Here is a 26,505-nt window from a genome sequence, read left to right as displayed (position 1 = left end):
TGGACACCAAAATAAACTTATGAACTTAAAAAAACTATACCCATCCTAAGCCTCCCCAGTCTAAAGTTAGACACCAAGAAAACTTCAGTGCTACATATCTGAATAAATTCCTTGCTATCACCCTATGAGGCAGTTAATAATCTGGAAGAAACAAACTTGTGCTGAACCTTCAAACACCATTAATAACATAAAAGAATGTTGATTCATGTGGGTCCTCAAATTTAAATGAGCTTCAAGATACTAGAGATAAATGTTGCAATCATTTTTAGCATTCAAAAAGAGTGTTTAGAATTCATGGCTTTAAAAAAGTAAACTTTAATGTCTATATATTACTCAAACTCAGGAAATACATTACATATTTTCAGTCAGATCTAAAATTATAATTCCCAAATAAGTCCTTTGCTCTTAAATCAAGTATCAGAGAAGCAGTAAGCCCACTCAATCTGGGGTACTGCCCTCCCCCCTCCTCTATCACCATTGTGATATGAATAACACCATTGTAGGCAACTTCAAAATAGATAAAACTTTAAGTCCTGTGCCCTGGGATTTGCACTCAAGTCTTCAGAGCAGACTACCTCAGAAAGTTCTACCTTTACTAGCCAAAAATTATCTAGAGTGACATTTGAGATTATTCCTAATGTAAAATGTAATGATCAACCATAAAGAAGGCTAAGAGTATGTCTTAAGACTAATGGCTTTAGTGAAAATAAAAAGGATCTTTTATCCAATATAAGTTGTGAACAATGATAAAAAGAGACTTCAATAAGGGAAAATTAAAAGTAAGAGACCTCAGGTTCCCAATTTTGTATGTATTTTCTTTCAGGTTAAGTCGGGCCAAGGATGTACTTGGAAAATTACTCTAGTTTGCACTCCTGAACCTATCTGGTTTAAAGCTCTTAAGTTTATCATTGTGTCCATTTACATTCTGACACTTAATTTTCTCCTTTTGTTCACTTATCATCCATTCCATCTTTTAGGACACAGAATCTTTACAAAGCAGATAATTCTAACACTATATAGTGCTCCTTCATTTATCTTCACAGTGGGAAAAGGAAAGGAAAAATATTTCCAAGCACAGTCACTTACCAGAACATTGTACTCAATGCAGATATAAAGTCCTCAATAACTGGAACAATGGGAGTTCCTAACTTTTGGTCAAGTGGATTTGCAAAGGTACTGATTTTCATTTAGGTGAGAGGATCAGAATTTGCTGGAAAATCTTTTAAAACTACCTATGAGTGACAAACTACTTGTGGACCACAGTATCCCCAACTTTGCATTCTGTTGTTTCCTCGCTCCTCTGAGAATCACTCTCTCAGTAACCTCAACTACTAAATGAGTGTATGTGGAATACTTCAGGGTTATGTGTATGGGTTATGGCAGAACAAAGACTTTAAGTGATAAGGGAACACAGAGGCAGGTACCAATGCCCTCATTTTCCAGATAGCTAAGAATCCCATATGAACCAATTTACAGTTCCCTGGATCAGGTAAGTAAGAAATGTTGGAGTAATTTAGTCTAAGACAAAAGAAAGGATTCTGTATCAACCATCGGAAACACACAAGCCTACACACAGAGTTCCCAAATTATAAATGACCTGCTAATAAAAAGGACCACTCTAACCTTTTCCCCATTCATAACTTATACCCCACGCTTCTTTCACACTCCACCACCATAGTTGTGATGAACTGTTTTAAATAAACAAAAAAAAAACAAAAAAATCTCTTTAAGTTTCTAGGGAAACTGAAATCTAACATAGGGCAGGAAGAAGTTGCAATGCCCTGCAAAATATTCAGGCTCCCCCACAAAAATATTTACCTTTACTTTGCTTGAAATGTTTGTTGCTTAAAAATCTACTAATTAAGTTAACAAAAGTTGTCTTTTTTTCTGCTTACATAAGAGGTGCTAATAAATATTTATTTAATATGTGAGTGAAATATTCATGATTGAAAAATTAAAAATAACATATAAAAAGATACACATAAACATATACCAGGAAAAGTCTCATTCCCACTCGATTTTCCATCTGTCCAGTTCCTAACATGTTCATTAGTCTCTTATCTTTCCAGAGTTTCTTTATGCAAATTAAAATATTGTTATTCCACCAAGCTATCCTAGGTGAGGAGACTTGGGCTGACCTGGCAGGGACTAGTGGGTGCTAGGCCAGAGGACCTGGTCTGGCTGTCTCTCACTGGCTTTCTCAAAATGGCCATTGTTCTGAGAAGGCATACATTTGTACATGTAACCTTGAAACATGAATTCCTGATTTCAGGCTCCATTATGGCTGGGGCTTTACTATCCTCACCTGGCCTGTGTGTAGGGGAAGACTCAGTCCCTCCATAGGAAGAGAAGGCCCAATCCTCTGCTTCCTAAGAGTGGGCTGGGCACAACAGGTTCTACTGTAACTGCCAAGTGGAGCAACACCTAACTAAAGAATATCAAAACCCAGAGTGAGAACATTCCTCCCTTTCCAGTTTTCCTCCAACTTTTTTTTTTTTTTTTTTTGAGACGGAGTCTCGCTTTGTTGCCAGGCTAAGAGTGCAGTGGCATGATCTCAGCTCACTGCAACCTCCGCCTTCCAGGTTCAAGCAATTCTCCTGCCTCAGCCTCCCAAATAGCTGGGACTACAGGCGTGCACCACCACACCCAGCTAATTTTTGTATTTTTAGTAGAGACGGGGTTTCACCATGTTGGCCAGGATGGTCTCGAGCTCTTGACCTTGTGATCCACCTGCCTCGGCCTCCCAAAGTGCTGGGATTACAGGTGCGAGCCACCATGCCCAGCCCCTCCAATTTTTTATTATGGAGAAAGTCTGTGTTTTAATGATGGATTTTTAAAATAGACTTTTTAAGAGAAGTTTTAGGTCTACAGAAAATTAAGCAGAGAGTTCCATATATTTTTCTTCTCCCCTCTGCCCCTGATTCCTGACACAGAGCTCCTAAAACCCTTGTAAATAAACGTGCTAGGAGACTCTTGTTTCTATATTTGGTCTTTTTTGTTTTGTTCCCTATATGTGGTCATTGACCCTGGTGTTGACACAGAGCTACTGAAACCTTTGTAATTTCTTGAGTGATAACAGCATCTGAGGCTGGGCAAGGCGGCTCACACCTGTAATCCCAGCACTTTGGGAGGCCAAGGTGGGAGGATCACTAGAGGTTAGGAGTTCGAGACTAGCCTGACTAACATGGTGAAACCCCATCTCTACTAAAAATACAAAATTAGCCGGGCATGGTGATGCACGTCTGTAATCCCAGCTACTCAGGAGGCTGAGGCAGGAGAATCACTTGAACCTGGGAGGCAGAGGCTGCAGTGAGCCGAAACCATGCCATTGCACTCCAGCCTGGGTGACAGGACGAGACTCCATCTCAAATATATATATAATATGATAAAGAAACAGTATCTGACACAGAACTCCTAAATCCCTTGGAATTTCCCAGGTTATAAGAGCATCTTTTATGCTAATCAGGCAATTCTTGGTGAGATCCTAGATGGGGGCTGGTTACCACAAAGACCAAGCCATGATTGGAAGCTAATAACTTTAAGTTCTACTCCCACCCTCCGGGGAGGGGAGAGAAACTAGAGATTGAATTAATAATCAATCATGCCTATATGAAGAACCCTCCATAAAAATCCCTAAAAGATGGGGTTCACAGAGCTTCTGGGTGGGTGCCATGTGCCAGGAAGGTGATACACTCCAGCTCCATGAGGATAGAAGTTCCTGTGCTCAGGACTCTTTCAGACCTTCCCCTATGTACCTCTTCATGGCTATTCACCTTTATTCTTTGTAATTTCCTTTATAATAAACCAGTAAACATATTTCCCTGAGTTCTGTGAACCATTCTAGTAGATTATTGAATCCAAGGAGGGGGTTGTGGGAACTTCCAATTGGTGACAACCTGAACTTGCAACTAGCATCTGAGGTGGGGGCATTCTTGTGGGACTGAACTCTTTACCTGTGACATCTGGATTAACTCCAGGCAGACAGTGTTAAAAGTGATTTGAATTAAGGGACACCTAGCTGGTACTGGGGGATTTGTTGATGTGAGAAAACATCCCACACATCTGGTGTCAAAAATGAAGTTCTGGAAGTATTGAGAATCGTGAGAGTACAGAAGCAAACAGTCTGTTTTTCCCTATACACCGGGTCCTTGCTTTTCCATATGAACTTTAGAATCACTGTTAATATCCACAAAATAACTTGAAATTTTGATTGGGATTGTATTGAATCTACAGACCAAGTTGGGAAGAAATGACACCTAAACAATATTGAGTCTTCCTGTCTATAAACATGGAATATCTCTCCATTTATTTAGATCTTCTTTATTTGATCAGGTTTATCATTTTCCTCATAAAGATCTTGTATATACATTGTTAGATTTACTCTGAAATGTCTCTTTTTGTTTGGTGTCACTATAAATGGTATTGTATTTTTAATTTCAAATTTCAATTCTTTGTAGGTATATAGGAAAGCAATTGAGTTTTGTATATTAACCTCATATCCTGCAATCTTGCTAATAATTACTTATTAATTCCAGGCTTTTGCTATTGTTGTTGATGGGCATATCCTACTTAGTCATGTCATCTGTGAACAAAGACAGCTTTATTTTTTCCTTCCTAATCTGTGTATCTTTTATTTCCTATCCTTACCTTATTGCATCAACTAGAACTTCCAGTATGATGTTGGACAGAGTGGTAAGTGGGGACATCCTTGCCCTGTTCCTGGTCTTAGGGGGAAGCATCTAGTTTCTCATCATTAAAGATGATGTTAGCTGTAGGTTCTTTCAATAGATGTTCTTTATCAAATTGAGGATGTTTCCCTTTATTCCTAGTTTGCTCCAAGTTTTTATGATGGATAGGGTTTGGATTTTGTCAAATGCTTTTTCTGTACCTACTGATATGATCATGTGATTTTTCTTCTTTAGCCTGATGTGATGGATTAATTGGCTTCTAATGGTGACTAGCTCTGCATACCTGGGATAAATTCCACCTGGTTGTGGTGTTAATTATTTTTGCACATTGTTGGATACAATTTGACAGTATTTTGTTGAGGATTTTGTATCTATATTCATGGTCTGTAAAGCTGTCTTTTTAAAATGTATAATAGGCTGAGAAATCTCAGAGCTATCAGTCACACTTAAGTGGTAATTAGTTTAATAAGATTATTGTTCTTCTGAAACCTAAAACTCTATCAACTGCAATGAGCCAGAGACACTACTGATCAGAGGGAAGACAAGGAACAATTAGGAAACAAGGTAGGCTTTAGCCTGTTGCAGTATCTCAAAAGCACGAAAGCTGTAATTTATACTACTTTCCTCAGTTTTTAAGTTTTAAATCAGAGGAGAAGAAGGAAATCAGCCCAAGAAGAGGAGGGATATAATATCTGAGTGCTTGAAATGAAATAAATTATTGTTCCCTTAAACTGGTTTTGTGAAATACAATAGCCTTGTTTGAATTTTAACTTAAAGGTAACACAGTCTAAGCCCCAGGTTCCATAACTTGTATACTGTTTTATAAGTCAAAGACAGTGAGGCTCTGCGGGGGTCAAGATTTTCTCTACCCAAGCCCAAGCCTGCTTCACCAACAACTCTTCATACCCCTATACTACTGTTATTTCTACTATGTTGAGTACAAAAAAAAAAAAAAAAAAAAAAAAAAGAGTATCTTATTTATAAGCTTTTCCTATCAGCAGTCTCCAAATTGCCTTTGTTTCTTCTTTTTGTTAGGTCATCTAAACAGCTGAAAACTAAACTCCTTCTGCTGGAATAAATCTGATGTGGTGTGGGGACAGGAAACAGAAAGGCCAAGGGACGGCAGCCAGCTGTCCTGTGCCTAAAAGAGGAGAGGAGCTTTAACCTGTGGGCAAAGGGTGTTTGGAAGGGGAACTAGGAAGTCATAAGAAGTCCTGTCCATCTCCTTTAGGAACAGCTCTGCTGCTGGAACCTGTGATGTCATCTGCTGTTGGCTTTACATGGCTAAATGGATGCAGAAAGATACCCTCTGAGGGGTCCCCAAACTAACAGCAATTTAAAAACAGAATATAAAGTATGCTGAGTGGATTTTTACAAATGGTATTCTGCACTTAATGCTAACCAAAAAAAGAGGACTGATTCATAATGTGGGAATGTCAAGAGTTCTTCAGAGAAAGTGAATAGAAATAAGGGAAAAGAAAGCTATGCAGTCTCAAATGTGCTAAACTTAAAGAAAATTTCAAAAAGTTTACAAAAAGCATGAGAAAAAATTAGTATATTCTGATAGCTATAGCTTCTGAAAGGAACTCCACTTGAAAATGAAATAGCTAGCAATATCTGAATAAATTTGTGGTTTTCTAGGAAGCTCAAGTTTTAAGAAGCCACTAACAAAAAAAGAAAAAGGAGCAGATGAACTAAGGAGGGAATAAACAGAAGTGGAACAAACACAGCCCACGTGTGCCCTCTTCATTCTTCCACTGCTCTTTGTCTGGTCAGATCTTTCCAGGGCCAGCTCAACTCTCCTCCACAAAACCTTCCTTCTCCAATCCTGATATACTGACCTCTCCCCCTTCCCAATTCTGTGTATTTGGCAATTAGTTCCTTGCCTCCCCAGTTCAACTTTCAGTTATGAGACTGCAAGGCCTATGTCACACACATCTTGGGGTCCCAGGGTGCCTATAAATAGTGCCTCGTAAAGAGCAGATGATAAATAAACAGGTGCCGGTGGAATCAAAAAAGCCAACCAGTGTTTTTAGAAGGAGGCTAAAGCAGATATAAAAAAACATAGATTTTGAGCATGCACTGTAAATTATACTAATACCCAATCCAATTCAAATCAATTATGTAACAAGTAGAATGAAAAGGCACAGTCAACTGAAATTGCAAAAATAGCACAGTACCTGCAGGAGACTTTCTATAGCATGAAAGCCTCGAATTAAATTCAGAGCTCCACATAAAAGACTAAGGATAAATCCTACAATCCCTGACAGAGTTGCTGGTTCCAGTCGCTGGCGAGCTGGAAAACAAAAGAAATAGTTAGGAATGAACACCAATACCTCACAAAGATGAACTTATGTAAAACAGAAATTCACTGCTCAACTTAAATGGGTCAAGCAGATACTTCATAGAATTATTTAACACCATATATTCACAATTAAATACTGTTATAAAATGAAAAATGGTGACAACATAAAAGCTTCATTTCCCTGAAAAATTAACTTATTTTTCTCTTTTTTTTTCTTTTTCTTTTTTTTGAGACAGGGTCACGATCACAGCTCACTACAAGCCTCAAACTCAAGGGCTCAAGCGACCCTCGTGCCTCAGATTCCCGACTATCTACAATTACAAGCATGTGCCACCGTGCCTGGCTATTTTTTTCTTGAATTTTTTAGAGACAGGGTCTCACTATGTTGCCCAAGCTGGTCTTGAACTCCCGGCCTCAAGTGATCCTCTGGCCTTGGCCTCCCAAAGTGCTGGTATTACAGGCATGAGACATTGCATCTGGCCTTTCTCTACGTTTTTGGCAAAGACATGTAACTTGCATTTGGGATAGACAGTGCTAAGGGATGCTCACAACTGGCAGTAAATCATTTGGAAAAAACCTTACTGCGTAAATATGTCTACTGTTTGCAAGTAGGTGAAAGTATTTGTAAAGGTGACTTTGCTTGGAAATTCATTGCATAATCGTACTTTTTCTGAAAATGCTTAGGAAACATTTTTAAGTACAAACATAGCTTACTTTTAAGCAAAACTTTCCCTTATCTGGGTTCTAGGGCTATAAATATCACCGGATACATGTGAAAGCTCATATGTAATCAGCAATCTGAACTCCAAAACAGAATGGAGTCTTACAGCTATGAAGTTCCTGGTCCTCTGAATAATACTGGAAGGTAAAAATGATAAAACACCAGCTGAAGAAGTGACCATTTTATTTTCATAAATACATTCCCTTATCTTCCAGGGCTTCGGCAGCATAAAAGTTATACAATAGCTTCCCTTCATCATTATCTTATGCTTAATGGAATTAACAACAGGGTCTACATGAAAACACAAAATTAAATACATAATCATCTAGACCTCAAACGGGAGACAGAGGGAAAGAGAAGACAACAGAATCACATTTAGAGTATTTTATTTAAATCACTGAAGTGTAAATGCCCTAACAATTAAGTTAATGAGGTGGAACATTAATATAAGGGCGGGTTTAAATCTCTGCAACTTATATTCCGCCATTACAGCAGAACACCTTCCCTAAACAGTTATAAAAACACAAGAATCTACATATCACAAAAAAGTATTTATTCCACAAGTTCAGCAGAAAGTGCTTATATAACATTTTCTTAAACTTCTCTGGTGCCCAAGCTGCCTGCTGTCAATCAATTTCCTTGATATTTTAATACGACAATAGAAAATTAAATGTCACTATTCAATATTGCTTCCAAGTGTTATATCAGTAAACAAAAAAAATTTCACGATTTAAAAATCTATCTAATTGGTCTATACATTTAAAAGCATAAAAGCCTTTAAAAAGCATAAGTCTCCTTTAACAAGAACACAGTACACCTTTGCTGAAGGACGGCTGGTGTTGTGCCAAATCACTGTGGGGAAGAAATTCTAGAGATTCCCCTACTTCCACCCCCACCCACTTCCCAGGTTCTGTGGCTTGTACCTTGAGAAGTTATCAAGAGAATATTCTGTCTGCCCACAACATAAGAAGGTGACATTCCTTAAGAATAATTTCTCATTTTAACAAGCTGAACTAGATATTTAACCACATTTTAATGTATTAACTATTTATGCTATTTTTTTTACTTCAGTAAAACAGATTTTAGATCCACTATTATCCAAAAATGCTTAATTTGGCACCATTCTAGGTACTATAATATTCGGTGTAGAGTATTTGTAACAATAACAAATGAGAGAGGCACTGTAGAAAAACAATACTTTTGCTGAATCCAAAGCAGTGTCACCTGGTCAGTTTTTGTTTTGCTTTTGTTATTATTGCCTTCTGCTACAAAGTCTTTTCTTTAGTCTTCTTGAACCCAAGGATGGCATGTCGATAACAAAATTAAATGTTTCTGAAAATGTATCAATGGTTTATGGAGACTCTGCAAAAGTTCCTAAAGAAGTAAGAACAAACCCTTTGGAACCAAAGGAACCAAAGAGCTATTGGTTACAGTAAATTAATATATTTATTCAGTAAATACTTTCTGGCATGGTTCTGTGCAAGATGCTATGCTTTAGAAGATACAAAAATTAAATTACATATTCTGCCCTCAAGGCACTTCTAGTCTTTTATAAAAGAGATAAAACAGGTAAGTATATGAAAGTGATAAGCATTCTAAGCTAAAAGAGGCAAGGAATGATGAAGTGGAAAGACAAAAGTAGGCGGAGGGTGGTCCAGAACCAGGAAAGATCTTTGAAGACAGATAAAATGTAGTCAGGTACAAACGGGAAGAAATGCATTCCATGCAGAGTAAAGAATGTGAATGTGATGGAGATGGAAATGGGAGAAACGAGTAACAACAGCATCAACAACTACTACTTCTATCAACAGTGACTGTTCTCAACACGCCAGGCACCAAGTGCTTTATATACTTGGTCTCACTTTATCCTTCCAACAACCCAATGCAGTAGGCACTATAATTATCCTGGGTTTTTTCCCCCCCCCAGAATAGGAAAGGTTTAGGGACATTAAATAATTTACTCACAGGCACAAAGTAAGTACGTGAACTGGGATTTAGATGATTCTGGAATTCATGTTCTCAGCCATTCTGCTATAGGGCATTGCTAGTGGTTTGGTTTGGTTTGGCTCAAAGCGATGTTTGTGACAAGTGGGGAGAAATATGGTCAGAAAAGGGAGGTGGACACAAATTGATAGATAGTATACAATTCTAGGCTAAGAACTATGGAAAATTAGACAGTGGGGAACCACTGAAGAACAAGATTCTCATATGATGAAGGTTATACTTAAAGAAGATTCATCTATTAATGGGTTGTAAAGAGATCAAAAGTAAGGGAGGGAGAAATAATATTTTTCTGAGTACCTTCTCACTAAGCACACATTGTCCCATTTACCCTTCAGAATGGCATACTTCATGAGGTAGAAATGACTAACTTCTCTGTGACTGAACTGGAATGACTAACTTTCCTGTGCCTAAACTTTCTCATCTGTAAATTAAGATTAAATTATTTTATATAAGTCAGACAGCCAGAAGGGCAATCTTCACAATTAGCACTTAGGTCTACCTGACTGCAGAGCCCATGCTCTTTCTACAGTTCTACATTAGGAAGTTTGTGGGACAGTCACTGCAAAAGACTGACTGAAATCAGGGCCCAAATCAGAACAGTCACAGTAGAAATGGGAATCTGAGTGCTTGGGAGTTCATTAAAGAATAAAGCTAAAATTAAAAAAAAAAAGAAATGGGGAAAAAGAAAGAAGCGAGATGTCATGGAGATTAAAATTATTAGACTTGGCAACTAATTAGATGTGGCAAACAAAAGGGGGAAAAAATTCAAAGAAATGTTGAGGTTTTACCTCTAGGTGATCGGAAAGATGAGAGTACTTAGCAACAGATCCAGAGGAAGAAACTTAAGTTTGATAAAAAATGGGGACATTTTAAACATCATATTTGAGGTGATGGTGGGTCGTGTTTAACAAGCAACTGAAGAATGGAATAGCAGTAGAGTTGGAGAAGCAGACGAGGTCTGCAGCTGAAGGGAAAGGTTTAAATGAGGGTCAAAGAAAGAAGCAGGCCAAGGAAAATCCTTGGTAAACACTGTCAGTAAGGGATGGAAGAAGAGTCAGGGAAGGCAGATGCAGGAGAATCAAGAGAAACCTAGGAAGGAGAGACCATCAAGAAGAAAGACATGGTTAACAGTGCCTATAGATAGGCCAAAAAAAACTGACCTTAAAGTAAAAAGTATTAGACTTATTGACCAGGAGATGCTAGGATTCTCCTTAAAAAAAAAAAAAAATTTTTTTTTTTTTTTTTTTTTTTTTTTTTTTTCAGAAAAGTAGTTGAGGGCTTTTTAGATCTCACAAATAAGTGAAAACATTCAATGTTTGTCTTTCTGTGCCTGGCTTATTTTACTTAATCATCTCCAGTTCCCTCCATGCTGTTGCAAATGACTGGATCTCATCTTTTTTATGGATGAATAGTACTCCATTGTGTATATGAGCCACATCTTCCTTATCAAATTCAGATTGCAAGAGGTTGAACAACTGGTGATGTTAAGAGGTGGAAGCATTAAGTGAATACTACTGAAGTTAAAGGAGACAAAAACAGGATGAAAGCTTAACAGAGATAATAGGATCGAGAAAATAATTCTTTTTTCTCCTACAGTGTTGGAGGGAGGAAGGAACACTTGAATACATACATAGGTGGAATGAAATAATTCAGTGAAGATGAAATAGAAGAATCAAGAAAAAGGAAAAATAATTGATGAAGCAAAGTCCCAGAATAGTCCTTATGACGATTCAAAGAGATGGTACCATTCGAAATCTCAAAGATGCCCAAAATGCCTAGGGAAACAGTCTGTGGAAGATGAGAGAGAAATTTCAAGTCAGTTCCATCTAAATGAGCCTAATTTATTACTGAAGTATGATTGAATGAGACTAACAGTCTGGCACAAAAACACACTATTCTTTTCATCAGTGAGGCCCTTCTTTATCATCATCACCTGTAAAAATCATGCATATCTTTCAAGGCTCCAAGACCTGAAAGCGTCTTCCTTCTTACCTCTTCTGGAGCATGTATCACATTCTACTTTGTGTTTTACTTATTGGATTGTATTTCCCTTTCTCATTCTGAGTACAGTTAATGTGTTTACTATATTTCTAAAAAATGCCTCCACAAAATTTAGCATAATACTCCAGAGAAAAAAAATGATAAATACCTGTTGGATTATGAGGGGTGTGTGTGTGTGTGTGTGTGTGTGTGTGTGTAAGAGAGATTAGTAAATCTATTTGGCTTGTTGGCACCAGCCAAAACAGAGCGGCATTTTCAGGCAACTGACAAATTACCTAGAAAATGATAAAATAGATGAAAAATATGCAAGTGTCAGAGAAACTGACAGAAGTGTTTCTATCAGTTTAAACCCTAAATTTAGGGTTTTGTGAATTTTTTTTTTTCTTTTAAAGCACAACATAAAAGTAAAAAGACTAACAACACTAAATGTTGTTGAAGATGTGGAGTAATCAAAATGCTCATAAATTGCTTGTTGGGAAGGTAAAATCGAACAACTACTTCAGAAAACTGGCAGTTTCTTAAACAGGCAACCTTTTTACCTATCAATTCCACTCCTAATATTTACTCAAGGGAAATGAAAATACATGTCAACAAAAGGATGAATGTTCATAGTAGCTTTATGTACAATAACAAAAACTGAAACAAGTTTATGTCCATCAGCAAGAGAATAAATAAACAAATTGTGGTACATTCATACAATGGAATACTGCTCAGGAATAAAAAGGAACAAATTACTGAGGCAGGCAACATGTATGTATGACATCATGCTGTGCAAAAGAAGCTGAACACAATAGTCACACAATGTAGTCTTTTATATAAAGTTCTGGAACAAAACAAAGTTCAAGTGGAAAAAATAAAAACAGTCGTTGTCTAGAGGATGGTGGAAATTGACTGAAAACGGACACAAAGAAACTTTTTGGGGGAGATGGAAATGTCCTATATTCTGATAAGGGTGTTTATTAATCATGCCTTTTTATTCTGTATTTTTGATGCTTTGACCTCTTGGGCCTTGCTGACCATGGAAGAACCGCCTCTCCCAGGGATAGCTAATTCCTAGTGATGGCAAACAACTTGTCTGAGTCCACCCTTCATACGCATTCCAATCAATCCAGACTCACACTACCAACCAACTCCTCTACAAGGCTCTCACAGCCAGGGCCATTATTTCCCTATCCCAATCATCCCAGGGCCACGTGTCAGACAACTAGAGATAGAATCTATGCCCCAGAGTCCATTGAAATTATTCAAACTAGCCAATCTTAAAACCTCCTTACCCTGCCTCACCCATTCCTTACCACCAAAACCACAATAAAAGTTCTTGCCCACATTTTCCTCCTGCTCCCTCTGCCTCCTGACCCACATTGGTACATCCTTGTGTGCTCCCTTTAGGGATCAGTGAGTATAACAAACTATCTTTTCTATGACAGTCATCTCCTCCTCACCATACCTCAGTAATAATGAAACATATACTTTAAAACGGGGTGGACATAGCAAAGATTTGTGCATTTTAATATATGTAAATCTCCCTTAAACAAGAAAAACATATAGAAATAAATTACTGAGTAGATGAAGTGCGGAGTAGGTAGAAGTACAGATGAAAAAAGAATGGCAAAATGTTGATATAGTTGTTACAGTTGGGTACATAAGAGTTAATTATACCATTCTGTTTATTTATACTATTCTGTTTACTTTGAAAATTTCCATAATAAACAGTTTTAAAAGAAGTAAAAGCAGAACACAGTACCCTTCATTTAATATTTTAACCCCATGAACAACATCTGTATACTTCAGAAAATAAGTATGGCAAGATAAAAACATTCATGCCAGACTGTGGGGAGAGGATCAAAAGATCAGAAAGAGAAAAAAGTCAAGAAATACAAAAAAGATACTGAGAGCAAGATACTGTAGCAGAGGGAGGAAAAACCTGAAAAATGATGTTTATCAAGTAACTATTAACCAGATTCTAAAATAAACTGAATAGTTTTATTTAGAAGTTCCAAAACATAAAAATATATTTTAACTTGGGCACTATAGAAAATATTATTTAGGCTTGGTCTGAATTAAAAGTAAATTTAAAGTTATATTAAAATAAGTTCTAGGCTGGGCGCGGTGGCGCACGCCTGTAATCCCAGCACTTTGGGAGGCCAAACTGGGCAGATCACGAGGTCAGGAGTTCGAGGCCAGCCTGGCAAACATGGTGAAAATCTGTCTCTACTAAAAATACAAAAATTAGCCACGCGTGGTGGCATGCACCTGTAATCCCAACTACCCGGGAGGCTGAGGCAGAAGAATTGCTTTAACCCAGGAGATGGAGGTTGCAGTGGGCTGAGATTGCGCCATTGCACTCAAGCCTGCTGGGTGACAGAGCAAGACTCCATCTCAAAAATAAAAATAAAAATAAAAATAAAGTAAGTTCTAGTTGTGAGTTACTTTTAAAACTTTTTTTTTTGAGACAGGGTCTCACTCTGTCACCCAGGCTGGAGTACAGTGGCATAATCAAGGCTCACTGCAGCCTCAACCTCCCAGGCTCACGCAATCCTCCTGCCTCAGCCGTTCTAGTAGCTGGGACTACAGTCACGTGCCACCATGCCTAGCTAATCTTTTAATTTTTTTTTTTGTAGAGACAGGGTCTCGCTTTGTTGTCCAGGCTGGTCTCAAACTCCTAGGCTCAAGCCATCCTCCCGCCTTGGCCTCCTCAAGTGCTGGGATTACAGGTGTGAACCACTGCATCTGGCCCGTCTTCCTTAAAACAATAACAAATACCAGACTCTCCCCATTTTCCAAGTGTCTAACGTTTGGTGATCCAGGATGCCACTACTGGCTACAGGTCAGGGTAGGGACTTATGGAAGTCAGGTGATACATGGAGTTTCTAACAGTCTACCTTCTGGTAAGTCAAATTGGACCCCCACCCCTAATTGAGGTTATATTCCTGAATCCTGAGTGTATATTAATGAACAGATATCTTTTGCAATATTGACTGCCAGACCCATGGAATTAGAACTATTAGAGAAGGAAGGGCCAATGGAAGTTTTTGAGCTCCCCCAACCCAAATATCATCAAGGTAATTACAGAGATCACCATCCAAGGTGATTTTAAGGCCGCCATCCAAGCCTTAAAAGATATATAGGTAGCAATTACTATTATATTCCCATTTAACTGTCCAGTGTAAATCTCCAAAATGGATGTGTCTTGGAGGATGACAGATTGTAGGTATCAACTGCATGTGCTTTTCCAAATGCAGTCTTCTTACGGAACAAAGCAATTCATTCTCTGACCTGTAGGTACTAATTTGGTAACACATTTTTCTCTATCCTAATAAATAGAGAAAATCAGAAGCATTTTACTTTTACCTGATAAAGATATCAGTATATTTACATATTTTCACAAGGTTATGTCAACTTTGTGCCCAAGATTAGCAGACAGCAAAGGCTGGCAAACTATGACCCACAGATTAAATTTAGCCCACCATCTATTTTTGTAAATAAAGTTTTATTGCAACACAGCCTCACTCATTCTTTTATATAACATCTATGGCTACTTTCATGTGTTATACCAGCAGAGGCCATATGACCTGCAAAACCTAGAGACTGAAAGTTTTCACTGCTAATACCAGGAGCAGGAAACATACAAGGATATCTATTCTTGCCACTTCATTCTTTTTGTTCACTTCATTCATTTTGTAAAGCACAGAATTCTACGTTTGCAGTTATTTTCTTTCATCCTTTCAAAGTTATCGTTAAGCTGTCTTCTGACTTTCATTGTTTCTATCAGATCGTGCGTCATGTGCGTGTGTGTGTGTGTGTGTGTGTGTGTGTTTCTTATGGTCTGTGTTCATGTAGTGTAGTCTCTTAAGGTGCTTAATTATCTATGACTGTTTGCCAAACATTTTATTTTCAAAATCTTGTTGTAGACATAATTTGAAGCTTATGACACAATCTTCTTCCAAGAAAGATATTTGATTGCTTCTACCAGGAACTTTGGAGCATTAGCACAGTGGAATCACCTCACTCCAATTTTAGAGAACAATATGATTCAAAACTAAGTTCACCCCTATGACAAACCCACAGCCAATATCATATTGAATGGGCAAAAACTGGAAGCATTCCCTTTGAAAACTGGCACAAGACAGGGATGCCCTCTCTCACCACTCCTATTCAATATAGTGCTGGAAGTTCTGGCCAGGGCAATCAGGCAGGAGAAGGAAATAAAGGGTATTCAATTAGGAAAAGAGGAAGTCAAACTGTCCCTGTTTGCAGATGACATGATTGTTTATCTAGAAAACCCCATCGTCTCAGCCCAAAATCTCCTTAAGCTGATTAGCAACTTCAGCAAAGTCTCAGGATACAAAATCAATGTACAAAAATCACAAGCATTCTTGTACACCAATCACAGACAAACAGAGAGCCAAATCATGAGTGAACTCCCATTCACAATTGCTTCAAACAGAATAAAATACCTAGGAATCCAACTTACAAGGGATGTGAAGGACCTCTTCAAGGAGAACTACAAACCACTGCTCAATGAAATAAAAGAGGATACAAACAAATGGAAGAACATTCCATGCTCATGGGTTGGAAGAATCAATATCGTGAAAATGGCCCAAGGTAATTTACAGATTCAATGCCATCCCCATCAAGCTACCAATGACTTTCTTCACAGAATTGGAAAAAACAACTTTAAAGTTCATATGGAACCAAAGAAGAGCCCGCATCGCCAAGTCAATCCTAAGCCAAAAGAACAAAGCTGGAGGCATCACGCTATCTGAATTCAAACTATACTACAAGACTACAGTAACCAAAACAGCATGGTACTGGTACCACAACAGGGACATAGATTAATGGAACAGAACAGAGCCCTTAGAAATAATGCCGCATATCTACAACTATCTGATCTTTGACAAACCTGACAAAAACAAGCAATGGGAAAAGGATTCCCTATTTAATAAATGGTGCTGGGAAAACTGGCTAGCCATATGTAGAAAGCTGAAACTGGATCCCTTCCTTACACCTTATACAAAAATTAATTCAAGATGGATTAAAGACTTACATGTTAGACCTAAAACCATAAAAACCCTAGAAGAAAGCCTAGGCAATACCATTCAGGACATAGGCATGGGCAAGGACTTCATGTCTAAAACACCAAAAGCAATGGCAACAAAAGCCAAAATTGACAAATGGGATCTCATTAAACTAAAGGGCTTCTGCACAGCAAAAGAAACTACCATCAGAGTGAACAGGCAACCTACAGAATGGGAGAAAATTTTCGCAACCTACTCATCTGACAAAGGGCTAATATCCAGAATCTACAATGAACTCAAACAAATTTACAAGAAAAGAACAAACAACCCCATCAAAAAGTGGGTGAAGGACATGAACAGACACTTCTCAAAAGAAGACATTTATGCAGCCAAAAAACACATGAAAAAATGCTCATCATCGCTGGCCATCAGAGAAATGCAAATCAAAACCGCAATGAGATACCATCTCACACCAGTTAGAATGGCCATCATTAAAAAGTCAGGAAACAATAGGTGCTGGAGAGGATGTGGAGAAATAGGAACACTTTTACACTGTTGGTGGGACTGTAAACTAGTTCAACCATTGTGGAAGTCAATGTGGCGATTCCTCAGGGATCTAGAACTAGAAATACCATTTGACCCAGCCATCCCATTACTGGGTATATACCCAAAGGACTATAAATCATGCTGCTATAAAGACACATGCACACGTATGTTTATTGAGGCACTATCCACAATAGCAAAGACTTGGAACCAACCCAGATGTCCAACAATGATAGACTGGATTAAGAAAATGTGGCACATATACACCATGGAATATTATGCAGTCATAAAAAATGTTGAGTTCATGTCCTTTGTAGGGACATGGATGAAACTGGAAACCATCATTCTCAGTAAACTATTGCAAGGACAAAAAACCAAACACCGCATGTTCTCACTCATAGGTGGGAGCTGAACAATGAGAACACATGGACACAGGAAGGGGAACATCACACTCTGGTGACTGTTGTGGGGTGGGGGGAGGGGGGAGGGACAGCATTAGGAGATATACCTAATGCTAAATGATGAGTTAATGGGTGCAGCACACCAACATGGCACATGGATACATATGTAACAAACCTGCACATTGTGCACATGTACCCTAAAACTTAAAGTATAATAATAATAAAAAAAAAAAAAATTAACTGCACTAAATAATCAAAAAAAAAAACAAAAACTAAGTTCACCCACATTCCTAGGGTGCAAAAATCTGAGGTAGTAAACCAAAGCTGGAGAAATGCTCATAAGATTCACCATCTTGGCAGACCCTGTTCTCTAATCCTGTCAACTGCTCTCTCCAAAATGGGTAAAAGCACCAAAGGAAAAAGTAGCTCTGAACACTGGGCTCATCTCCCTGGGCCTCCATCCTCCTCTGCATCCCACTAATTCTTAGTAATCTTGTTGGATCTCCAGAGATATCAGGAAGATTATATTTGATTACATTCTATATTAGATCAGACATATATATTCTATAGAATATATACATTTCATTCAGCTTTTCTACATGTACTCAGTGGGACTGGTGGTCTGAATTACCTACTCCATCACTACTAGAGCTGGAAGTCTTCAAAGTAATAATTGAATTTATTAGTGATTTTAAAAACTGAAATATAATCCACATTCAATAAAATTAATACTTTTAAAACACACAATTCAGGAGTGTTTCATATACTCACAGAGTTGTACAACAGTCATAAATACCTAATTCCATATTTTCATCACCCCCAAAAGAAACCTTATACCTATTAGTAGTGACTGCCTATTTCCCTCCATTCCGCTAGCTCCTGTCAATCATTAATCTACTTCCTGTCTCTCTGGATTTGCCTATTCTGGACATTCCATATAAAAAGAATGATTAATATGTGACCTTCTTGTGATTGACTTCTTTCATTTAGCATAATGTTTTTAAGGTTCATAGATGTTGTTATATATATCAGTACTTTATTCCTTTTTATGGCTGAATAATAATACACTATGTAGATATACTACATTTCATTTATCCATTCATCAGTCGATGGGCAGTTGGGTGTCTACACTTTTTGGCTTTGAATAACGCTGCTATTCATGAATTATTTTGCATAATGCTACATTCATACACACATTTTTGTGTGAACATGTTTGCATTTCTCTGGAGTATACCTAAGAGTAGAATTCCTGGGCCATATGGTAACTCTTTTTAACTTTTTGAGGAACTTCCAAACTGTTTTCCAAAGTGACTGCATAATTTTACAACCCCACTGGCAAAGTATGGGGGTTCCAATTTCTCTGTATCCTCATCCACACTTGTTATTTCTATCTTTTTAATTTTAACCATCCTAATAGGTATGAAGTGGCATCTCCTTGTAATTTTGCTTTGTATTTCCCTAATGACTATGACGTTGAACATCTTTTCATGTGTTAATTGTCCAGTTATAGAACTTCTTTGCAAAAATGCCTAGTCAAATCCTTTCTCCATTTTTAAACTGGATTATGTCTTTTTATCGTTTAGTTGTTAAGAGTTAGTTACATATTCTAGATACTAGTTCCTCATCAAACATACGATTTACAAATGTTTTCTCCCATTCTGTTGGCTACCTTTTCATTTTCTTAATAGTGTCGTTTGAAAAACAAAGTTTTTAATTTTGAATTGGGTGAAGTATTACATGCCTGTAATCCAGACTACTCTAGAGGCTGAGGTGGGAGGATTGTTTGAGCCCACGAGCGCGAGACCAGCCTGGGCAACACTTTAAGAACTTGTCTCCAAAAAAGTTTTTAGTTTTGCTGATGTCCACCTTATCTATTCTTATTCTTCTTATTATTTTTTTTTTTGAGACAAGGTCTGGCTGTTGCCCAGACTGGAGTGCAGTGGCACGATCTCAGCTCACTGCAACCTCCGCCTCCTAGGCTCAAGCCGTCCTCCCACCTCAGCCTCCCAAGTAGCTGGGACTACAGGTGTGCACCACCACGCCTGTAATTTTTATATTTTTTGTACAGACGAGGTTTCGCCATGTTGCCCAGGCTGGTCTCGAATTCATGGGCCCAAACGATCTGCCTGCCTTGGCTTCCCAAAGTGCTGGGATTACAGATGTGAGACACTGTGCCTGGCCTATTTTTTCTTTTTTCATTGTGATTTTGGTGTTAAGTCTTAAAAACCTAATATAAGATTATACAAAGATTTATATGTATGTGTTCGCCTAAGAGTTTTCTAGTTTTGTTGTTAATTTTAAGTTTTTGATACACTTTAATTAATTTATATATTTTTTTGAGGTAGGGGTCCAACTTCATTCTTTTGCATGTGGATATCTAGTTGTCCTAGCACCAATTGTCAAAAAGACTATTCTTTCACCATTGTCTTGGCATCACTGTTGAAAATTAGTTAACCATAATGAGTTTACTTCTGTATTCTCAATTCTACTCCATTGATCTATGTATCTATCCTTAAACTAGAACCACACAGTCATGATAATTGTAGGTTGGTAGTAAGTTTGGAAGTGTGAGTCCTCCAACTTTGTACTTTTCCAAGATTTTCCAAGATTATTTTGGCTATGCTCCATCCCTTGCATTTCCATATGAATTTTAGGATCATCTTGTCAATTTCTACAAAAAAAGCCGGGATTTTTATAGAGAATGTGCTGAATCTCTCTATTAATTTGGGAAGTACAACCATGTAAACAATACTGTCTTTCAATCCATAAACATGAGACTATTTGTCATTAATTTAGGTCTTTTTAAATTTCTTTCAATTATGTTTTAAAGTTTTCAGTACATAGGGTTTTCTTAATTTCATTTTCAGATTGTTCATTGCTAGTGTACAGAATACAATTGTTTTTTATATTAATCTTGTATCCCGCAACCTCACTGAACTCATTTATCGGTTCTCATAGTTTTTCAGTGGATTCCTTAGAATGTTCTATATAAAATATTATGTCATATGTCAATAGAGTTATTTTATTTCTTCCTTTGCAATCTACATGCCTTTTTATTTATTGTCCTTGTCCAATGGCCTGCTGTGGCTTGAACTTCCAGTATAATGTTGAGTAGAAGTAGTGTAAGCAGACATCTTTGTCTTGTCCCTGGATCTTAGGAAAAAGCATCCTGTCTTTCACCATTAGATATAATGTTAGTTGTGGGTTTTCCATAAGTGACTTTCATCAAGTTGAGGAACTTCCCTTCTATTCCTAGTTTGTTAAGTGTTTTTTTGTGTGTTTTTTGCCATGAAAGGTTGTTGAATTTTGTCAAATGCTTTTTCTGCATGTATTGAGATAATCATGTGTTTTTCATTTCTTATTCTATCAATATATTACATTAATTGATTTTTGGATGTTAAAGCAACCTTGCACACCTGGGATAAATCCCACTTGGTCAGGGTGTACAGTCATGCGTCCTTTAACAATGGGGATACATTCTGAACAATATGTCATTAGGTGATATTGCTGTGCAAACATCATAGAGTGTACTTACACAAACCTAGATAGTATACCCTAATACATACCTAGGCTATATGGTATAGCCTATGCTCCTGGGTTACAAACCTGTGCAGCATGTTATCATACTGGCTACTGTAGACTACTGTAACACAATGGTATTTGTGTATCTAAACATAGAAAAGGTGCAGTAAAAATATGCTATTATAATCGTTTGAAATCACCACCATATATTCAGTCTTTCGTTGACAAAATGTTATGTAGCACATAACTATAATTTTTTCTTTTAGAGACATGGTCTTGCTCTGTCACCGAGGCTGGAGTGCACTGGTGTTATCATTACTCACTGTAGCCTCAAACTCCTGGGCTCAAGTGATTCTCCCACCTCAGCCTCCTGAGTTGCTGGGACTACACATGCATACTACCACGCTAATTTTTAAAAATTTTTTGTAGAGATGGGGTCTGCCTGTGTTGTCCAGGCTGGTCTCAAACTCCTGGGCACAAGTGATCCTCCTGCCTCAGTCTCCCAAAGTGCTGGGATTATAGGCATGAACCAGAGTGCCTGGCCTAATTTTTTAAATACATTGTTGGATTGGGTTTGCTTGTATTTTGTTGAGGACTTTTGTGTTCATATTCATAAGATATATTGGTCTGCATTTTACTTTCTTTGTGATGACTTTGCCTGGTTTTGGTATTAGGATGATACTGGCCTCACAGAATACGGAAGTATTTTTTGTAGAGACAGTGTTGCACCACATTGCCCAGGCTGGTCTTGAACTCCTGAGCTCAAGCCATCTACCTGCCTCGGCCTTCTAAAGTGGCGGGATTACAGGTGTGAGCCATAGCATCTGGCCCTTTATTGTTTTTTTGGAACTGTTTGTAAATAACTGCTTATTAACTCTTTATTAACTGTTTGGTAAAAATCACCAGTAAATGTATCTGGGCCTGGAGTTTTCTTTGTGGGTAGTTTTTATTACTAATTGAATCTTTTTGCTTTTATAGATCTATTCAGATTATCTTCTTGCATCATTACCAGTAGTTTGTGTTTTTCTAGGAATTTATCCATTTCATCAAAGTTATTGAATTTAATGGGATACAGTTGTTTATAGTATTTCTTTATAATCCTTTTTATTTCTAGAAGGTCAGTAGAAATGCCCTCCTTTTCATTTCTATTTTCTTTTAGACAGAGCCTCGCTCTGTCGCCCAGGGTGGAGTGCAATGGTGTGATCTCAGCTCACTGCAACCTCCACCTCCCAGGTTTTAAGCAATTCTCGTGCCTCAGCCTCCTGAGCAGCTGGGATTACAGGCATGTGCCACCATGCCCAGATAATTTTTTGTATTTTTAGTAGAAATGGGGTTTTGCTATGTTGGCCAGGCTAGTCTTGAACTCCTGGCCTCAAGTGATGCATCCACCTCGGCCTTCCAAAGTGTTGGGGTTGCAGGCATGAGCCACCATGCCTGGCCCCTTCATTTCTAATTTGAGTAATTATTTTCTGGGTCAATCTAGCTAAGGGTTTGTCAGTTTTTTCAAAGAACCAACTTTTGGTTTTGTTGATTTTTCTCTACTGTTCTCCTATCCTCTATTTCATTTGTTTCTGTTCTAATCGTTATTTCCTTCCTTCTGTTTGCTTTAGGTTTAATTTGCTTTTCTTTTTCCATTATCTTTAAGTGGAAAGTTGTCTTCAAATCTGGTTTTTGTTTTTTTAAACATAGGCATTTACAGCTATAAATTTTCCTCTAAATTTAGCTTTTGCTACTATATCCTGTAAGTTTTGGTATGCCGAGTCTTCATTTTCATTCATCTCAAAGTATGTACTTCCCTTTTGATTTATTCTCTGACCCATTCACTATTTAGGAATGTACTGTCTAACTTCTACATATTTGTGAGTTTCCCAAATTTCTTTGTTTTCACTTCTAATTTCACTCTAATGTGGCTGGGGAACATACTTTGTACTATTTCTATCCTTTTAAATTTATGAAGGTTTTGTTTTTCTTTTTGTTTTGTTTAGCTTAGCATAAGGTCTATCCTGGAGAATAGTTCACATGCACTTGAGAAGAACATAAATTCTGTTGTTAAATGGAGTATCCTAATAGATGTCTGTTATGTCTCACTGGCATATAGGTGGTGCAGGTGTTCAAGTCTTGTATTTTCTATCTTCTGCCTAATTGTCCTATCCATTATCGAAAGTTGTGTATTTAAGTCTCCAACTATTATTGTTCAATTGTCTATTTCTGTATTCACTTCTGGCAGGTTTTACTTAATGTACTTTGGGGCTCTGTTGTTAAATGCATGTATGTTTATAGCTCTATCTTAATTGATTCACCCTTTCATCATTATAAAATGTCATGCTTTACCTCTCATACCAATGTTTGTCATAAAGTCCATCTTGTCTGATATTAGTATTGGTACTCCAGCTCTCTTTTGCTCTTCATGTATCTTTTTTTATCCTTTGACTTTCTTGAGACAGAGTTTCTCTCTGACCAACCAGGCTGGAGTGCAGTGGCATGATCTCAGCTCACTGCAACCTCTGTCTCCCAGGTTCAAGCCATTCTCCTGCCTCAGCCTCCTGAGTAGCTGAGACTACAGGTGTGCACCACCATGCGTGGCTAATTTTTTGTATTTTTAGTAGAGACGGGGTTTCACCGTGTTAGCCAGGATGGTCTTGATCTCCTGACCTCGTGATCCACCCACCTCGGCCTCCCAAAGTGCTGGGATTACAGGCGTGTGCCACTGCGCCCAGCCAGACTTTCAATCTATTTGTATATCTGAATCTAAGGTATGTCTCCTGAAGACAGCATATAGTTGCATCTTGCTTTATTTTTACTCCAATCTTACAATCTCCATCTTTTGATTGGATTATTTAATATATTAACACTTTTTAAATCCATTCATATATAATATTATTATTAATATAGATTTACATCTGCCATTTTTTTCCTTTTTTCTTATCCATCTCATGCCTTTTTTGGCTCTATCCCTCCTTCACTTTTTTTTTTTTTGCATTAAGTGAATATTTGGTAGTACGGTATTTTACTTTAATAATTTTTCATTACTTTTTATCTGCTTTGTGGTTGCTCTAAGCTTACCATGTACATCTTAACTGCAAGAATTTATACTAAATTCTAATGAGCCACAGAAACATTACTCCTATATAGCTCTATTCCCTTTATGTCCTTTTTGTGGTATTGCTGTTATACGTATCAATAAACATCACAAACTCCATAATGCATTGTTATAAATTATGACCTTATATAATTTTATGTCTTCTAAAAATGCTAAGAAAGGATAGTAATTATATGTTTATAGCTCTTGTTAATATTTATCTTATCTTTCTGGCTTTCTTCATTAGTTCCTGTTGATTTGAATTATCATCTGGAGTAATTTCCTTAGCTCAGTACAACTTTACTACCACCCATGTCCTTTTTGCTGTATGGGAAAACATATTACATTTCTATATGTTATAGGCCCAAACGACATTATATATGCACTGTTTTATATGATCACTTTTTAAATCAGTTAAGAGTAGAGAGTAGAAGAAAAATGCATTAATGTATTTTTACGAGTCAGAGTCTTACTCTACTGCCCAAGCTGGAGGGCAGCCTACCTCGCTGCAACCTCAAATTCCTGGGCTCATGGGATCGTCCCACTTTGGCCTCCCAAAGTATTAGGATTACAGGCATGAGCCACCACACCTGGCCTTTACTGTCTTTTTTAATTACTTAATTACCTTTACCCTTGTTCTTTGCTTTTTTTCATATGGATTCAAATTATTTTCTAGGGTCACTTGTTTTCATCCTAAAGAATTTCCTTTATTATTGTTATTATTATTATTATTATTGAGATGAAGTCTTGCTCTGTTGCCCAGGCTGGAGCACAGTGGCGTAATCTCGGCTCATGGCAATCTCCACCTTCCAGGTTCAAGCAATTCTCCTGCCTCAGCCTCCCAAGTAGCTGGGATTACAGGCATGTGGCACCATGCCCAGCTAATTTTTGTATTTTTAGTAGAGACGGGGTTTCACCATGTTGGCCAGGCTGGTCTCGAACTCCTGACCTTGTGATCTGCCAGCCTCGGCCTCCCAAAGTGCTGGGATTACAGGCATAAGCCACCACGTGCAGCCAAGAATTTCCTTTATTATTTCTTATAAGGTGATTCTGCTAGTAACAAATTCTCTTATCTTTCATTTATCTGTAAATGTCTTTACTTTGCCTTCATTTTTTTAAAAGATAACTTTGCTGGATATAAGATTCTTGGTTACTGGTAGTTTTTATTTTTTTTCTTTCAGCACTTTGTATGTCATTCCATTGCCTACTAGTCTCTATTGGTTCTGCTAAGAAGTCAGCTGTTAATCTTATTGAGGTTCACTGTAAGTGATGAGTTTTGGTTTCCTTTTAACTTTTTAGGTTCAGGGATAGATGTGCAGGTCTGTTCAGATAAACTCATGTAAGTGACACGTTCTTTTTCTCTTGCTGATTTCAAGATTTTCTCCTTGTCTTTAGTTTTCAGCATTTTACTATGATTCATCTATTTGTGGATCTCTTTTGTGTATCTCATCTGGAGTTCACTGAGCTTCCTGGAAGAGCAGATTAATGTTCTTCAGTAAATCTGGGAACTTTTCAGCCATTATTTCCTCAAATATTTTTTCTGCTTTTTCGCCCCCTTCTTCTTCGGTATCCTGTCACACCTATGTTAGCAAGCCCCCTATTTTCCTGAGGTTCTGTTCATTTTTCTTCATTCTTTTTTGTTTTTTGGATTAAATAATCTCTATCAATCTATCTTCAAATTGCTAACTCTTTTGCCAGTTCAAATTTATCGTTACGCCCTTCTAATGAATTTTTCATTTTAGTAATTTTATTTAATTCCAGAATTTCCAGTTTTTAAAAAAAATTTCTCTTTATTGGTATTGTCTATTTGATGCAACATTATCATACCTCCCCCTTTACTCCTTTAATAGTTTCCTTTAGTTTTTGAATACCATTATAATGGCTACTTTGAAGGCTTTGTCTGTTAAATCTGACACCTGATTGCTCTCAGAGGCAGTTTCTGTTACCTACATTCTGCCCCTGCTCCCCTGCCCACAGTGCATAGGTCATATTTTCCTGTTTCTTTCTTTTTTTTTTTTTTTTTTGAGACGGAGTTTCGCTCTCGTTGCCCAGGCTAGAGTGCAATGGTGCAATCTCAGCTCACTGCAACCTCTGCTTTCTGGGTTCAAGTAATTCCCCTGCCTCAGCCTCTTGTGCAGCTGGGATTACAGGCATGTGCCACTATGCCCAGCTAATTTTTTTTTTTAGTAGAGACGGGGTTTCTCCATGTTGGTCAGGCTGGTC

General features: G+C 37.6%; 1 protein-coding gene across 6 annotated transcripts in view; it reads right to left on the bottom strand.

Annotated features, from left to right (window-relative positions):
- SEC22A (SEC22 homolog A, vesicle trafficking protein) overlaps positions 1–26,505 on the bottom strand; it is a 75,256-nt gene that overhangs the window by 22,291 nt on the left and 26,460 nt on the right. For all 6 annotated transcript variants that reach the window (XR_010118476.1, XM_055260684.2, XM_063630171.1 and 3 more), the window contains one exon: positions 6,869–6,984. Coding sequence is in view for 5 of the 6 variants with exons in the window: in XM_055260684.2 (XP_055116659.1) it covers positions 6,869–6,984 (116 nt within the window). In the remaining variant the exon portion in view is untranslated. The remainder of the gene's footprint in view (positions 1–6,868; positions 6,985–26,505) is intronic.

This window comes from Symphalangus syndactylus, chromosome 21, assembly GCF_028878055.3.
Source record: "Symphalangus syndactylus isolate Jambi chromosome 21, NHGRI_mSymSyn1-v2.1_pri, whole genome shotgun sequence".
Taxonomy (NCBI): Eukaryota; Metazoa; Chordata; class Mammalia; order Primates; family Hylobatidae; genus Symphalangus; species Symphalangus syndactylus.
The sequence above is the reverse complement of the archived record's forward strand: the minus strand, read 5'-3'. Positions and strand labels throughout refer to the sequence as shown.